The sequence below is a fragment of the Mus pahari genome, chromosome 2 (assembly GCF_900095145.1).
Source record: "Mus pahari chromosome 2, PAHARI_EIJ_v1.1, whole genome shotgun sequence".
Lineage (NCBI taxonomy): Eukaryota > Metazoa > Chordata > Mammalia > Rodentia > Muridae > Mus > Mus pahari.
The window spans coordinates 19285123-19302420 of NC_034591.1; the positions used below are offsets into that span (position 1 = coordinate 19285123).

The 17298-nt window shown below is 52.0% G+C and overlaps 1 protein-coding gene across 1 annotated transcript in view; it reads right to left on the minus strand.

Moving 5' to 3' along the window:
- Positions 1-1206: 1206 nt before the first annotated feature.
- The window catches only part of Wdr86 (WD repeat domain 86), an 18282-nt gene continuing 2190 nt past the window's right edge, over positions 1207-17298 (minus strand). Inside the window, exons 2-6 of the mRNA XM_021190993.2 lie at positions 11031-11172; positions 6944-7364; positions 4685-4820; positions 1770-1873; positions 1207-1670 (exon numbers count right to left, since the gene is read on the minus strand). Of these exons, the coding sequence (XP_021046652.1) occupies positions 1494-1670; positions 1770-1873; positions 4685-4820; positions 6944-7364; positions 11031-11172 (980 nt within the window). The 3' untranslated portion in view covers positions 1207-1493. The remainder of the gene's footprint in view (positions 1671-1769; positions 1874-4684; positions 4821-6943; positions 7365-11030; positions 11173-17298) is intronic.

Genomic DNA, 17298 nt, shown 5'->3' on the forward strand with positions numbered 1-17298 from the left:
AGTGAGGTCCTGGGTTTGGTGTCGTTGATGCTGATCATGTCACTTGTTAAATTGTTTTGCCCTGGTCACACCACCATACCAGTCTGTCCTCATGGCAAGACACCTGAAAGAAGGTTTCTGTTCTTCCTCTGACCAACTAAACATGTGTCACCCGCTTTCTTCCTCTCAGGCTGAGAGGCACTCTGCCATTGAACTGCAGTCCTTTCTGGTGTGTCCACAGTGGGCCTATGGCTCAGCATTTAATGGCTCCACACATAATGCAGCCCGCAGCTGCCGGGAACCTGAAAAGCGTGGGCTACCCTCATGTCCTCAACATGAAACCAAGGTCTCTGTGCTAGAGAAATAGAAACCCAATGGTTGTGCTGGACTGATGTAAAAATATTCCAGTGCTTTCCAAAAATCGCATGGCAACCCATCACAGGCTCCACAATGAGAAGAGGCCCCCATCTGGCTCCCAGACAGTCCAAGTCTGTCCTTCTTGCCAGTGCCCCTAGCAGGGTTCTAGGGAAGATAACGGTAGTTTTTTGTTGGTTAGGTTTGGTTTGTTTTTGGGTTTTTTTTGTTTTTTTTTCAGTGGTGTGCTCCTTTTATCCTAGCACTAGGGAGGCACAGGCAGGTGGATCTCTGAGTTTGAGGCCAGCCTGCTCTACAGAACATGTTCCAGGACATCCAGGGCTACACAGAGAAACCCTGGCTCAAATCAATAGGAAAAATATATTTTTACTTTTAAATTGCGTATGTGACTGTGCGTTGTGGGTGCAAGTGCCCATGGAGGCCAGGAGAGGGCGCTTGATCTGCTGGAACCAGAGTGATGGTTGTGACAGATTAACATGTGTACTAGGAATCAAACCCTGGTTCTCTGTAAGAACAGTGCACGTATGCTTTTAACTATGAAGCCACCTCTCCTGCCCCGGGGTTCCTACATGGGTCTAATGACTCCCACATCTGGCATATTGCTTAGCACAAGTCTGGACCTTGACAGAAGAGAACTTAATCTCCAAAAATGGGGAAGTACTCCAAGGCAGAAGGACCTCCTACCAAGCAGGCTGGTTGAAGAGCTGGTCCCTTCCTTCCTGTCCTAAGACCACTGCTGTATAGATGAGCTTGCTTCACAAACTTTCTTCTCAGCCAGAGGGGAGACGATGGACCAGGTACTGGAGGTCACAGGTGTGGCAGTAGGCCTCCAAAAGAAAACCAAAGACAACTGAGCACTTGGAGTGTGTGTTTGAGTTCTTCAGGAGGGTCCTTGCAGCACATAATTTGCCAGTATAACATCTAGCTCTGGCTTTTGTAAGAAGTCCCCATTTTCTCCCAGCTGAGAGTCTGGCAGCACGGGGTTCAGCTATCAGAGCTGGAGGCCCTGCCTTGGCTAGAAGTATCCAGGTAGCAAGGACTTGGTTCAGAGCATGGATGAGGCGCCATCCCTTAACAGTGGGAAAGGTCATAAGGGCACTGCCACAGACCTCGGGTCCAGTCGTCCCCTCTCCAGCCCCTCAAGCTGGCTGTAGGGGCACTGGGGCTGCACAGGCCACCTTGTTGCTAAAGAGGCGTGACAGGCTGCGCTTGGCTGCTGGCCTGCGTGGCATAGGTGGCACCGACTGGAGACCGCGTACGTCCCAGAGGCGCAGAGCACCATCATGAGAAGCTGTGTAGAGCACCTGGCCGTGCACCTGCGGGTAGGCAGGACAGCTGTCAGTTCGTGAGCAGACCACTGCATTTCTTCCCTCGCTTCCCTGGGGCAGTAGGGAGCCAGGCAGGGAAAAACCTACCTGGAGACAGTTGATGACAAAGGTGTGGCCTCGGAACACCCTCTGCAGCACTCCTGACTGGGCATCAAAGGCCCGGGCGCAGGCATCCCCACTGCCTGTGAACACTGTGGACACAGCAGGATACTAGACCTTTCCTGGCTGCCACTCTACCACCTCCCCAGGACTAGGACAGGGTGAGAAAGGCGAGTGACCTCCTAAAGGCCAGATGGCAAATGTCTGTAAGCCTTCGGAAGTCAGGGAGGTCACTGAGGGCCCCAGGAGTATGACTGTCAGCCTGTGCTGACCTGGTGGAGTGGCCCTGACTTTCAAGGCTCTCTCAGGACCAGGTACCCATCTGTACCCTATTGGGTTAGGCAGCTTACTCTGCCTCCTGGTTCCAGGACAGTCATTGTATCCTGCAGGCTCTCCGCCCTGCCCATCCATCCCCTGTATCTGTTGGACCAGGCAGAACCCATCCATCCACCCACCCTCAGAGAGGGATGTGGCCTTGAAGCAGAGCCCAGGCTCTGGCACTCCCCTGTACCTGACAGCCCATCTGACTCCCTCCTTGGGGTCTTTCTCTGTTATTACTTGGCTTGGTGGTACTCTGGCATCAAGGACACCAGAGTCCCTGGAATAGTTGCTAGGACAGACGGCTGAGTGCCACCCCATGTTTTCTGGTGCAATGAGAGGGCTGTGACTCCATTTAAATCAGTACTAGTAAGGCCAGTGATGAGGCCCATGTGGAGTAGCCACCTAGGGAATTGAGTGGTTTATTGCCATCCTACACTAACTTCCCTGGAAGCTGCCCTGACGCTGGGCAGGCCAGCAGTTCACGTGGCAGACATGCAGGAAGCACGGACATACCAGGGAAGACAGGGGGAAAAAAAACCCCACAGGGGCCTGTTAGTGAGCACAGAACTACTGTGGATGGATGGGGTGGGGGTGGGGGAAACTGTTAGGTGCAGCTAAGAGGTAAGGATGCTGGGCGACTTATGTGCCCTTCAATACACCTGGCCAGGGCGTGCTCCTGCGTATCAGTTCCCGGCAGACCTAGAATCTCCCGGGAAGAGAATCTCAGTGCAGAATTACCTAGGTCAGGGTAGCCTGAGGCAGAAGACTCAGGATGCCAGGAGCACCATTTCATGGGCTGGGGGCATCATTTTCTGAGCTTGGTCCTGAACTGCATGAGTGGAGAAAGCGAGCTGAGCAGAAGCCAGCAGCGGGCAGCTCGGGCACCCTGACTCACTCCTCTCTTGACTGGAAACGTGCTGTAACCAGCAGCCGCAAGCTCCTGCTACAACCTCCCTGCAACCTGGAATTGTAAGATAAACCCTGTCTTTTCTCCCATGTTGCCTCTTGTCAGGGTACTTAGCAACAGGAGAAACCCCAGGGCCACCTGTACTTGCCACTGTGGGCTCGGCTAAAGCCAGCACCTCTTGCTGCCTTTGTCCCACTTCCCTTTCCTTAAAGATTGGAGGTGCACAGGGTCCTGGGGAGGGTTTCCTTGTTCCCCTCCTTGTCTCTCCCCAAACTCAGTAGCAGGGTTCTGCCCCCAAGGGGCTGCTGGGCTCCCTGAGTCAGGAACAAAGCCGAGTCTGTAGCCTTGTTGGCAAAGACCAATAGCCAAGCTCTGTCATAGTGGGAGGGGCCGTGGAAAGTGACTTCAGCACAGCTGTGCCAGTTGCTGCCAAAGGGAGGGACACAGGAGGCCACCTGGCAGTGTCTGGGGCTAACCGTTCTGTGCTCAGTTAAGAGAGAGGTCCCTGGTCAGGGAGCAGAGCTATGCTTCTCTGTGTTAGGCTGTCTGCCTAGGGCTCAATATCCATGCTCTCTCCCCTCAGCTCCTTTACATGACGTCAAGCTCATTTTTCACTAGAAAGATATTTGTAGACTCCCTATGGGAGTCTAACACCTGCTTCTGTTAGGAGCTCATAAACTAGATGGAAGAGGACCGACATCAGTGAAGCTGAGAAAGTGATGAAGGCTCAGATGTGACATCAGTGAAGCTGAGAAAGTGACGAAGGCTCAGGTGTGACATCAGTGAAGCTGAGAAAGTGACGAAGGTTCAGGTGTGACATCAGTGAAGCTGAGAAAGTGACAAAGGCTCAGGTGTGACATCAGTGAAGCTGAGAAAGTGACGAAGGCTCAGGTGTGTGACCATTTGGACGGAGAGACAGAAAGCTTCCTCCCTACCCAACAAACCATTTTATCCTGAGCAACCGGGACTCATCTCTACAGAAGTGTCCCATCTTGGACTGGGATCCCACCTCTCCCGCACACACAGAGCCGTCAAAACGGCACATGGAACCCGAGGGTGGGGTTTCCCCGATCTTAGAGGAACCTCCTCAACTAAAAGAAGAAAAGAAAATGCCCTTAGCTCTCCCCTCTGCCTGTCTGCCTCAAAGACCACACAATGGCTGGTTTTCCAAGAACTACCTTGATCCATGTTGCCCCACTTAAAATAAAAGATGTGTGTTATCCAGGAGCCGTGGGTTCCAACCTAAACTGTCAGCCCCTAAAACAACAAAATCCTCATTTCACCCACCTAAGGCTAGTAAGGTTAACCCCATGGGCCTGGCTGCATTAAATAGATGTTTCTGTCTCACCTGGAGATTAGAATGGGACCAGATAGCTCAGTCAGCAGAGCACGAGATGCTTAAAATGTGTCCTTGAGACACGCTTTTAACTCTAGGATCCTGAGTATCCATGACTCCCACGATCTCATAAAGGTGAGAAGAAGCCGTAAGCCCTTACTCGATCGAACCTTCTGTGCATCCCCCTTGGGAAGCAGGTGCCTGGAGAGGGAACCGTCTTCACCTTAGTCATCAACGAAGTGGGAAGGTGGTAGGGCTCAGTGGTAATGAGAGGTAAGAGAGAAACCAGGAAAGGAAGGTAGGGTGGGCAGCCTGGGGTGGCTAGGACAGATCACTTACAGGTGCCCTCGTGGTACTTGAGGGCACTCACGCTGTGTCTATGTGCTGGAAAGGTGCGCACGCTCTCCCCAGTATCAGCTAGCCAGCACTTGACAGTTCTGTCTGCACTGCCCGAGTACAGGAGCCGATCTGTGAGCTGTAGGAAAAGCAAGAGGGTCAGCCCATTGGCCTTGATAGCTGAGCAAACCTCAAACTGTTCTCTACGAGGCAGGAAACATAAGCAGGTCTCAATGGGAAAAATCAGGGTGACCCCAGAAAGTGCTCCCCACCATCCACTACAGTACTGCACAATGCTGCCTCCTCTCCCCTGGTGTGCCTGGGCTCCAAAGGCAGAGCACACTCAGCCTAGAAGACCCTGTGGTCCCCAGGTGGAAACCACTAAACCTTATTAAATAGCTCTACAGACTCCAGAGCCATGCAGATCCAGATAGAGTTCTGCAGACCCACACAGAACCTGCAAATGCTGGACAGAGCCCTGCAGACCCAGATTGAGCATGCAGACCCAGATCCCTGCAGACCCAGACAGAACTTTACAGACCCAGACAGAGCTTGCAAACCTAGACAGAGCCTCCCGTTTCCATGGAGCCCTGCAGACCTGAGAGCTGCCACAGACTCAGCTTCTTTCTGCTATCTGGCTGTTCCTCCTCCACAGGCCCACTAGTGAAGCCTTGGTTCCCAGCTGATGACACTAGAAAGGTAGCAGAGTCCTGGGAGGAACCCTTATCCCTAACTGGCAAGTTCAATGCCCAAGCATAAACAGAAGTGCCCTGCCTACCCTGCCTACTGTACACCACCCTCATCCACAGCAGGAGCACCTAGAACTCCTGGCAAGTCACACTCCAGGTGAGGGTCAGGTTACTTTCACTTAAAGCCCCCAAGGGACTAGAAGGAAGGCTGTTGTCACCACTAGCATATGTTAAGTGAGAAAACTGGTGCCCAGCTTTAAGTGAGACTATGAAGGCTGATAGCATACTTCCCCAAATACAGCAGCGGAGGCTGTGTGGTTAGACATGCTCTGACTCCAGGGGGAAGAAAAAGGCTCTTATCACCAAAGAGAGAAGCTCTGGTCCAGCAAATACAGACACAGGACAGGGTATGTATGTACGTGAGTTCATGTTTCTAGTGTGTGTGCATGTATGTGTGTATTGTGCATGTGTGTGTCCATGTATATGGAGAGCTCATGTTCCTAGTGTGTGAATGTGCTTGTGTGTACATACATGTGTGTATGTGTACATGCATGTATGTGTGCATGCATGTGCATGGATGTGTGTGCATGGATATATGTCCATGTGTGTGGAAAATTCATGTTCCTAGCCTGTATGCACGTGTGTACATGTGGATGTGTGTGCATGTGTCCTTCCTTTGATGGTGTTCTGAGCTCACTAGATTAGGCTGTCTAGATAGCAAGTCATAGGGACCCACCTGTCCCTCTGTCTCCAGAGCTGGGATTACACTCACGTGCCACCACACCCAGCTTTTCTGCTTGATGCTGGATGGACCTGCGTCCTTAGCTTGCATAGCAAACCTCTGAGCCACCTCCAGCCCCGTTTCTCCAGACAGAGCTTTGGAACTGGCTTCAGACTTCCTCCTGGCTCCATGCACCAGGCCTCCAGGTATTCTCACTCACACCAGCTCACAGTGGCCTGTTCAAAATCCCTTTCTCTGTCAGGTCACTTCAGGGGCACTATCTCCTCTTTGGACATTTTCATCAATCGTCCTCTTCAGCCAACCTAGGCTCCATTTTCCTGGCAAGGTCTGCACTTCTGGGATCCGAACATATCTCCCCCAAAGCACAGGTCACACTTTTCCCAGAGCAAGAGTGTGTGGGTGGGTGGTAGGGGCCAGGCGTAATGAACTCCTTTAATCCCAGCACTCAAGAGGCAGAAGCAGAGGCAGAGGCAGAGGGGCAGAGGGGCACAGGGGCAGAGGGGCAGAGGCAGAGAAAGGCAGGGGCAGAGGCAGTTTGAGGCCAGCCTGTCTACATATAGAGTGAGTTCCAGGAAATCCAGGGCTGTTACACAGAGAGACCCTGCCTTGAAAAACATAACAAAACAAACAAAGCAAAAAGCAAAAATGAAGGATGTTTAGACCATGAGAACTCTACCCACTCCACATGTGAAAGGATGGATGGCCTGATGCTCTGAACAGGTTGGTTCTATGAACTGGACCTACCGAAGGCATGATACTATAAATGGGCTTGAGTTCCCTCCATTCCCACCCTCCAGCACTATGGTGGGGCAGCAGTTGGACAAGTCTCACCTCCAAACAGATGACAGAGCCCTGGTGCTCCCGGAAAACCCGCAGCTGCTCCCCACTCAGGATGTCCCAAGCGCGAACGGTGGCATCGGTGCTGCCTGTGAAGGCTGTGTGGCTGGACACGTGCAGCACCAGGCACAGCACTGCACCTGTGTGGCCCCGAAGAGTCTGGTGGCAGCAGCCACTGGCTACCTGCCATACTTTGGCTGTGTCATCCGAGCTGCCAGTCACTAGGAGCCCGCCACCCATGGCTGCCTCCAAGCAGGGATCTCTGGGCAGGTCCTTGGGAGCAGAGTAGGCGAGTGTCAGTACACAGTTACGGTGGCCCCGGAACTCTTGGGACACTTGCCCTTTGTCCACATTCCACACACGAGCTGTCCGGTCATAGGAACTGCTGAAGAGCTGGTCGTTGGCAACTAGGATCCTATGGGTAAGAGGGGAGGGGGCTCAGGCTCAGATCACTCAGGGTTGAAGGAATCCACCTAACCTTCATTGGCTAACCTTGGCACTTCAGCTTGACACTGCTTCCAGTCTCCGCCCTGCTCCACACTCCATTTCCAAGATCCAGTTCAAACATCACACTTCTGCCTGTCTCTCCCTCAGCCACCCACCCGTCCTCCATTCTTTCCCTCGGTGACAAACCTGCTGGCCTGACCTTTGTTCCAGCAGGGAACATGTCTCCCATACAACACTATCCAAGCCAGATGCATAGGAGGAAGAGGGGAGAGGGGAGAAAGGAGAAAGGGGACACAGGTTTTCTGTTTAAAATAGGAAAAAACAAACAAACAACACTCAGGAAGCTGAGGCAGGAAGATTGCTTTGAGTTCAAAGCTAACCTGAGTTACATAGTAAGCTTAAGGCAAGTCCAGGCTAAAGAAAAAGAGCCCACCTCAAAAAAAGCAAAGCAAAGCAAGAGCAACGAAGACAGTCTAGGACTGTGTGAGATCACCTGACCTCCTTGGAAACAGTCTGCTAAGGCTATGTGGAGCCTAAGGAGTCCGGGAGGCTCAGAGTGTACTCAGGGATGACCGAGTGAGACACAGAGACAAGCTGCTGTGTGGAGTGAGCCTCTGCTGTCGACAGGAGAGACCTTGCCACTCCAGGGCACAGGCTAGACTCCAGACACATGACTGGCAGGGGCAGGCAAGTGGCCACAGGGAACTCTGGGTATGAGGTACCAGAAGGGCAATCATGCCGCAGGCTGGCTCACCCCGGCACGGAGCTTGAGTCAGGGGTAACTACTGACAGCATGCTCCCACACTGATAAATGCTACAACCTCCCCAGAAGAACACATTTGTCTTTGGAGAACTTTGCATAAAATTTCCAAGGGTGCATTTATACATCTTTGTTAAGAGCTCTTGACTAACCTACCAGGTATAGCCTATGCCGGGGATCCCGGCACTCGGGAGGCAGAGGCAGGTGGATCTTTGAGTTTGAGGTCAGGCTGGTCTAATTCAGAACCCCAAGAACCTATGATGTTCTGGGGGAGCAGGCTGTTCTAAGCTTATACCATAGGGGGTGCTCTGGAGGCACTGGGGTTTGCAATGATGAATCTTGATTGTCAAATGGATGAGATCTGGAGTCACCATGGAAACAAGCCTCTGGCACCTCTGTGGGGATTTCAAGGTGAGGTTGACTGAAGTTGGAAGCCTCATCCTGGGAGGTAACACCGTTCTATGGATTGTGGTCCCCAGCTGAATATAAAGGAGAAAGGGAGCTGAGCCCAGACATGAGAGCTCTGCTCCCTGGGCTGTGGACATCAGGTGACCAGCCACTTCATGGTCCCACCACCATGCCTTCCCCACCATGATAGACTGTCGTAGTGGGTTGGTATGGTACACAAGCTAAATACTGTACCCCAAGACCTGGTTGCTCCAAGAGGAGCAAATCTTCATGTATACCAGTACCAGCTTTTGTCATGTAAACCTTACCTCCCAAGTTATCTGTAATCAGTTAATAAAGATGCCTATAGCCTGTGGCTTGGCAGAAGAGAGGTGGGCAGGGCTTGAGAGCCTGAGTTTGGGTTTTAGGCAGGGACCATGAAGAAGAGGAGAAGAAAAGAGGAAGAAGAAAGAAGCTACTATAGGGTAGGTGGATTGTGAGTGCATGGCCACAAGGGTTGGCCTGTTGGAGTTGAAACAGCCCAGATGGAACATGGCAAGTGACATCTTGGGGGTCATTGACAGGGAAGTAGACAAAATATCGTAGAGGGCTGAGACCTGCCCAGCTCTAGTGCTTTAAGGCTTATTATAAATATAAAGGCTTCTGTGTATCTTATTTGGAAACTAATGATATATAAAGTGGGATAGAAACCCCCAAACAATATTTACTACAACAGGCTGTACCCACTTAACTGGCTCCCTTACGTAGCTTTGGGGGGAGGGGTCAAAGCAATAAGAAAAGAAGTCTCCGGGGGGGTTAAGTGGGCTCCATGCAGATGCAGCACAATGTGCAACAGGGACAATCACACGCAGCCTAGATCTGCAGACAGAAGTGAGCACCAGGCTCTCAGGCATTTGAGAACACCCTTCCTGTTGTGGGTTTGGAACAGCTACTGGTGGGAAATAGTGTATGCACTTGTGTGTTTGTGTATGTCCTATCTGCGCGTGTGGATCGGATACATAGTGCATATACATGTGGACATTTCTATGTATATGTGCTTGAATGCATCTCAGTTATGTTATGTGTTGTGTATATGTATGTTTACAGGAATGTTCTTATTCATACGTGTTATAGGTAGTTGTACGTCAATGTACGTCCATGTGCTGTGCCTTTGTGTGTATTATGTATATTACGTGAGGATGCTAAACCTCGTAGGGCATAGTTTTTGCCTTGCTTAAAGAACCTGGTGGTGGCTCCCTGGTTAGCTGCCTGAGGTCAAGCTGGTCGTCTGAGGGTGTGGACTCCCACCCACCTGGGTTGGCTCCTGATTGATGCCACAGTTTCCTTCAACAAGTCTCTGTGACGAGGGGAGGGGGGTATTCCAAGACAGGGTCTAACTCTAAGCCAAGCTGATCTGGAGATCAGGCTGGCTTTGAAGTCAGACCAGCCTACCTCAGCTTCCCCAGTGCTGGGACAACAGACAAAAGCTACCACGTCTGGTCAGTGGCAGACATCTTCCTGGGAGGAGGCCAACTTGAACTGTGCAAGCTGAGTCCTTGTGATTCCCCCAGCTCCTGCAGACACCTCCATGCTGTCAGGCTACCATCTGCAGTGGATCTACGGCTGCAGCTAGATTGAGTAGCTAATCGGCCTCTCTGGAGGCCCACACAGTACTCCTGGCTATGACACATCCCCTCCTCCGTGTCCATACAGAAAGACCCTTGGGCCCAAGTAGGGTCCCTCCAGTCAACATGACCTCAAGGGTTCCTATGCTGGGCATCTACTTGGGACCTGGAAGCCCAGGTAACCATTGTGTGCCATAAAAATAACATCAAGTTGATCTGGTCAGCAAACGAACCTCCTCTGCTCAGGTCCAACCTAAATTCAACAAGGAGACATTCAGAGCTTGAAGAAGCCTTCAGCAGCCACAGGAAAGGAAGTTTTAAAAATAACACCAACCGTGTCTTCCTCCTTCTCCGAGTCCCTGTTTTACCATCAGGGTCATGGAAGCAGCCTCCTCTGGAACTTGCTCCCACCGGTGGGTGCTACAGCTCCAACACTACTCCCAACACACAGAATGGCAGTTATGGTGTGTGGGTCCCCAGAGAGTACAGACTAACTAATATATGTTAGTGATGTCTCTTTCCTGTGGCTCCAGTGTCCAAACAGCCTGCTCCCGAAAGCAGTTTGCTACACTACTAAATCCAGTCCTTCCTTCGTTCCTTCCTTCCCTCTTTCTTTCTTTCTTTCTTTCTTTCTTTCTTTCTTTCTTTCTTTCTTTCTTTTTATTTATTTATTTTTGTTTTTTTGAGACAGGGTTTCTCTGTGTAGCCCTGGCTGTCCTGGAACTCACTCTGTAGACCAGGCTGGCCTTGAACTCAGAAATCTGCCCGCCTCTGCCTCCCAAGTGCTGGGATTAAAGGCGTGTGCCACCACTGCCTGGCAGCACAGTTGTCTTCTTGACCCATGCCACCAGGCTTTGCTGACCTGTTAACAATGGACGTATGTCCTCTGTACACCTGCAGACACTGCCCCGTCCTCACGTCCCACCTCCGGATGGTGCAGTCGGCACTGCAGGTGAAGGCGGCCTCATCCTCCAGGTGACAGAAGGTCACATAGCTCTCATGTCCTACAACGAGAGGAAATGTGAGCTGGCCAGGTACTGACTCTTGTCTTCCTGTGTGCGCAAGCAGATAAAGGAGAGGGAGCAGCAGAGAGCGAGCGTGTGAGGCAAGTCTGGAAGAAACCAGCCCTCCCCTATTAAACGGACAGAGGTCTGAATCTATAGCCCAGACTGGACTCACAATCCCGCCTCAGCCTCCAGTGGGCTAAGATCCTAGGACAAAACCACCATGTGCGGTGAGACTGTCCCTCTGTTAGTGAGTGAGTGTGTGTGTGTGTGTGTGTGTGTGTGTGTGTGTGTGTGTGTGTGTGTGAGAGAGAGAGAGAGAGAGAGAGAGAGAGAGAGAGAGATACATGAGTGCACGTGGGCATGGAGATGTCATGTTCTACCATTTTCTGTGTCCCCCTTGAGAGTCTCTTACTGAACCTGGAGCTAGGCTGAGGCTGAGCAAGCCCCAGCAGTCCCCGTCTCTCTCCTCCACAGCACTGGAGTTATAGTACTTTGCAGAACAATCGAACACTCTCCATTTTTCTTTAGGGTTCTGGGAACTGGAACTCAGGTCCTCCATGTCTAAGCACCAAGCGCTCACCACCGAGCCATGTCTCCAGGGACCAACTCCTCCTCTAGTTTGAGATGTTCTCACGTAGCCCAGGCTGGCCTTGGACTCCTGATTCTTCTGCATCTACCTCCCACCGTTGGGATTAAAAGCATGTGCCACCCCACCCAGGTCTTTAATCTCATTTGAGAATTTCCATTTCGTGGCTGGAGCCAGGCAAACAGGAATGTTAGCAGTCCCCTGGGCAGGATAGAGCTGATTAACTTTTATTTTAGGTCTTGGGTTAAGCTTAGCTTGGAAGAACATGACTTCCTGGGTTCTACGAAACAGAATTTTAATAAAGAAAACGGTTCTCTCTTCCCGGAGAGCACATGCCAGGCAGCTCTGGAAACAATGCAAGATTAGGTAAATGTAAACAGCAGACTGTGTTTCCCCGAATACACAAGTTGGTGAAAAAGTTGAGGGCAAATCTGTTTGGCAAAACACAATCAGGGTTTTGCTAGAGTTTATAAATATTTCTTAAAGTTGTCAACAAACTTTCTCTGAGAAACAATCTGCCTACCCCTCCCCCCCTCCTGCCCCAATGTCTCTTAGGGTCTGAGATACCCCAAGAGAGGTAGCCAGGGCGAACCACACCCACCAGGTTCTGGCATGGGCATGACTCCAGGGCTCCCTAATGGCTTTGTATGGACGTTACTTCCCATGGTCCCCTACTAACCCTGGATGGGCATCACCACTCATGGCCCCTAAGGATCTGGGCCACGGCTGGTGAGGCCCAGAACAGACGGCCTAGCAGTGCCTAGCTGCTGACACCCCATCTACACAATGGGTCAAGTGCAGGAGTGAGTCATAAATTGAACCATGAAGAGGCACTTGAGAGCCATGGACAGCTAACCATGGAGAGAAATGGTCCCCTGATTCTGGGGCACCACAGACATAGCCTGGCTGCTGAAGGCCTGAGGTACAAGCGGATTTGTGACATGTTAGGACAAGAGGGACTGAACGCACAGACCACAAAGCAAAGAGGCAAAAAATGAAAGCACTAGTTTTCTATGTAAAACACCTTCATATATGACTGCAAGCCAGGCTGACCTGGCAACCTCTGCCCCCTGCAGCCAGGCACGAAGCCAAGTGAGATTCCACAGCACTCAGGACTGAGAAAGGCAGCCCCTTCCACGCTTCTATAGCTCACTCCCCAATCAGCCAACAAGCCAGCCAGCAGAAGGCCTGGACTCGGCTGTGCCTGTTCCTTTGTCCCCTCCTTCCACCCCCATCCCAGCACAGTATACTAGCAAAATACAGATGGGCCAGACCCAGGGCTGGTGGGGTCACCACAGAGGGTGGGAGGAGCTGTGACTGCCAGCTCTGGGCCTATCACCTCTAGGGACCTTGTCTGGCTTTCAGCTGTTGGAATTGTGCAGAATAAGCAAAAACTCTGAGCTGAAAGTAAATATTTTCGAAGGGATAAAGAATGCAGATAAGATGCAGTTATTACACTCAGAAAAGCAGCTCCGGGGGCTACTGCTGAGGCGGCAGCACTCCTCGCCTTCCCAGGCACCCACCAGAGGATGCCTAGATCTGTCGTTCCCTCTGCACAAAGGAGAAGTGATCCAGGACCCAGGGCTGCAGGGGACCCCAACTGTAACAAACCTCTGATGCACCAGGAGCAAGGCCTCTCTTGCCTGCCACGGCCTTAGCCCATTCCTGGAGTACAAGCAGGGACTGCAATTTGTCACTTGCCATGTGACCCTGGTCTTCTCACTTCTCACCTCCAGTTGGGTTCACGCAGTGGGGACTCTAGGCCAGAACGTTACCCTGGGCTCTGACACAGGGCTGCCTCAGGCTGGCTGTGGCCCTGCTGAAAAGGTCCCCTCACCCCAGAGGAAGCGTCTCCACAGCTGTCTCCCCTGGGAGAAGTGATGATCGGTTGTTCCACTCTGGATACTCTGTCCACCCTAGTGTTGCTGTCTGAGAGACTCACGAGCCAGGTCTCTGAAATACAGTCCTTTAGCAGGTGACACCTAGCACCCAGATGTGCCAGAGTGATCACTGTCAAAGGGACCAGCACCCATGGTCTATCTGCAGGCCTTCACTCAGAACTGACAGTCACATGGGGCTTCTGTGAGGAAATCAGGCCTGTCCATTCCCAGCTCCCCGCCATCAGCCACGGGAGACAGGGCCCACCCCTTCAGCACCAGCCCAGCCTCACTCACCGCTGACCACTTTCCCCTCAGTCTTCTGCACAGGGACAGGGAGCCTACCACCCCTGCAACAGCAGCCTCCAAAAGGCGAACGCTGGCTGGAGTACCTCCTGCTGGGACTGAAACACATTTTCCTGTAATTCTTTCTTGAGCAGACCTTGATTTGCCTATGTGTAGCAGCTCTTGCGGCTTGTAAGAGCACAGACAGCTCGGCAGTTAAGAGCGTTGGCTGCTCTTCCAGAGGACCTAAGTTCAACTCCCAGCAACCACATGGCAACCCATAACCATCTGTAACTTCAGTCCCACGGGATCTGAATTCCTCTCTAGCATCACGCCATGCAGTACAAAGACAAACATTCAGGCAAAACACTCATACACATACAACTAAATAATTAAAATAAAAACTTAATGCATATGAGCTGTTAGCCTACAAGAAAAAGCCAGGTACCTCATCTCCTCACTCAGCCCCTGCCCCCTGACCCCTTTCAGTTAGCACTTTGCTTGGGCCCCGTCCCAGACCTGGGCCCCTCTCTGAAGCTTGCAACCATGGCTCATAGAGAGAGCATGCTGAGGCCAAAGAAGAACGTGGGATGTCCACAGTAGGCTAGAACCATTAGTCCAAGTCAATTGGGAACGTCGCAGGGCTGCGCTGACTTCCCGGAAGGTTTTCTCGGGTAAGGAGCCAGTGAAGTGTCACCGAGAGCGCGGATACTCCATGTGTCTGCAGAGGGAGGCTAGAGGCCATCACCATGCCAGCAACTCTTTCCCAACACCAGCACAGCGTCACACACTGCGTGGGGAAGCTATCCCATCCCTGTGTCTGTGTGCAGCAGGGAAGCTCAAGCACTCCAGAACCACTGATGCGGCCCTGTAATGGCCTGCCCGGCAGTTCCAGAGACAGCTTCCTTTCTTTTATCTCCATCCCAGTTCCCCTCGGCCTCCACCCAAATTTCTCCAAGTTCTGGAGAATACTCAGAGAAGCCTCCAATCCAGACAGACTGAGAACTGAAAAAGAAGCCTGGACCCAAGGCAGCGAGCCACCCCAACTACTCTGCATAAGAAATCAAGGACTGCCCAACAAACGGGCTCCCACCCCTAAGACCTAAGGCTACAGAGAGGTCAGCCCTCCCCAGAACGGAACTCCTGCATTCCCAGGCAGTACACGGGGATGCAGGCTGCCTCTGGTTGGCCATGTGGCCAGAGCACAACTTCCCTATAGCAAGACCCTGAGAAAAACTAGTAGCCACAAGCAGCCGGCGGCTGTGGACTGGCTTTGCAGCTTTGAACAAGTCCTCTAGTTCAGTCCAGCTTGGGCGATGCTAAGGCTTCACTCGCCACCAGACAGCATCCAGAAAACTCGAGATATTCTGCATCAAGAATCAAGTCTGCCTTTGCTCATTTCTGGTTCATAAACTGGTGTCAACACGGCTTGCAGAGATGGCTCGGCAGCTAAGAGCACTAGACGTTTTTGCAGAGGACCCAGGTTTCATTCCCAGCACCCACATGGCTCACAACCATTTCCATAGTAATTGGTGCCCTCTTCTGGCTCCTTGGGTACCAGGTACAAACTTGGTGCATTAATTAAAAAAAAAAAAAATGGTGTTGATTCCAGTTCACGAAATTTAACTACATACTAAAATATACAGACATACATCTTAAAATATAAGTTGTGAAATAAGCATTAAGTTACCTTTACTGGGGCTAGAGAGATGGCTCATTGGTAAAGAGCACTGAGTGCTCTTCAGAGGTCCCGATCCCTCGCCCTCTACTGGTGTCTCTGAAGATAGCTACACTGTACTTATATACACAAGGTAAATAAATAAACGGTTTTTTGTTGTTGTTGTTGTTGTTGTTTTAAAAGATCTCTTTACTAATTAAGTGTGATGGCACATACCTCTAGCCCTAGTAGCTAGAGAAGGAAGCATGAAGACCACAAGTTCAAGGCCAGCCTGGTCTACACAGTCCCAGGCCAGCCATGGCTAAACATGGAGACACTGTCTCAGCCAGGCAGCTGAGACAAGTGGAAAGCAGAGGCAAGTGGTCTACAGACAGGACTGCCAGGGCTACACCTGCCTCAGCAGATGGGTGGCGGGGTTGGGGGCAGAAGAGGGGAGGTTATGAAGATAGTCTAGAGCAGCTGCAGCTGCACCAGCACCAGCACCAGCACCTGCACCTGCACCAGCACCAGCACCAGCACCAGCACCAGCACCAGCACCTGCACCAGCACCAGCACCAGCACCAGCACCTGCACCTGCACCAGCACCAGCACCAGCACCAGCACCAGCACCAGCACCAGCACCTGCACCTGCACCTGCACCAGCACCAGCACCAGCACCAGCACCTGCACCTGCACCAGCACCAGCACCAGCACCCGACTGTGATCCCAGGCATAGGGATATATGCTTGTAATCCTAGGGCAGGAGGTAGAGACACGCAGATGGCCCAGTTAGCCCGGCCTGCTTGGCAAGTTCCCAGCCAATGATAAGATTACCACCCCATACCAAAAGGAGAAGACAGGTCCCGAGGAACAACAGCTAGGCTGAATCTCTGCCCTCAGTGCACTCACACTCTGAGCCAAAACAAAAGGGGGGGGGGGCAATCCTACAGATACCTCGGGGGTGGGGGGGGATAGGGAGGCTCTGTAGACCAGGCTGGCCTCAAACTCCCTGGCCTGCCTCTGCCTGGGATTAGACGGCTGAGATTATAAGTGTGTGCCACCATGCCTGGGATCCTCGCAGTTTAGAAACCAGGCTTCAAGACAAGAATAAGCCCAGCAGGGAATCCCCAACGGTCCCCTCGGTGGAACCCTTCAGTGGGACTGCTCTCCACCAGGCCAGGTCAGTTGTTGCTCACTGGAATGTTGTGTTAGATGTAGGGGACACACAGCTGTGAGGGATGCTAGGTGCCAGCCAGAGCTGGGTGCAAGGGTGACCCTGGAAACTTGGCAGGACTCCAGAGCTGCACTGGAACGAGCCCCCGGGCCACAGCCAGCCTGGAAAGTCTGGCTGGACTTTTTCTGGAGAGAAGCCTCCTTGACAAACAGGATTTCACAGGAGCCGTGGGCATAAGGGCTCCACAGGCTGGCTGTGGTAAACATCAATTGGAAACACCGACTAAGCCTACATGGTGTAGCACATCTAATCTCGGGCTTTTGGGAGGTAGAGTCAGGAGTTCACAGGCACGAAGTCGAGGGTGCTGGGTGGTTTTATGTCAACTTAACACAAGCCAAAGTCACCTCAGGTAAGAAAATTCATCCATAAGATTGAGCTGTAGGAGCCGGGCATGGTGGCACACGCCTTTAATCCCAGCACTTGGGAGGCAGAGGCAGGTGGATTTCTGAGTTCGAGGCCAGCCTGGTCTACAGAGTGAGTTCCA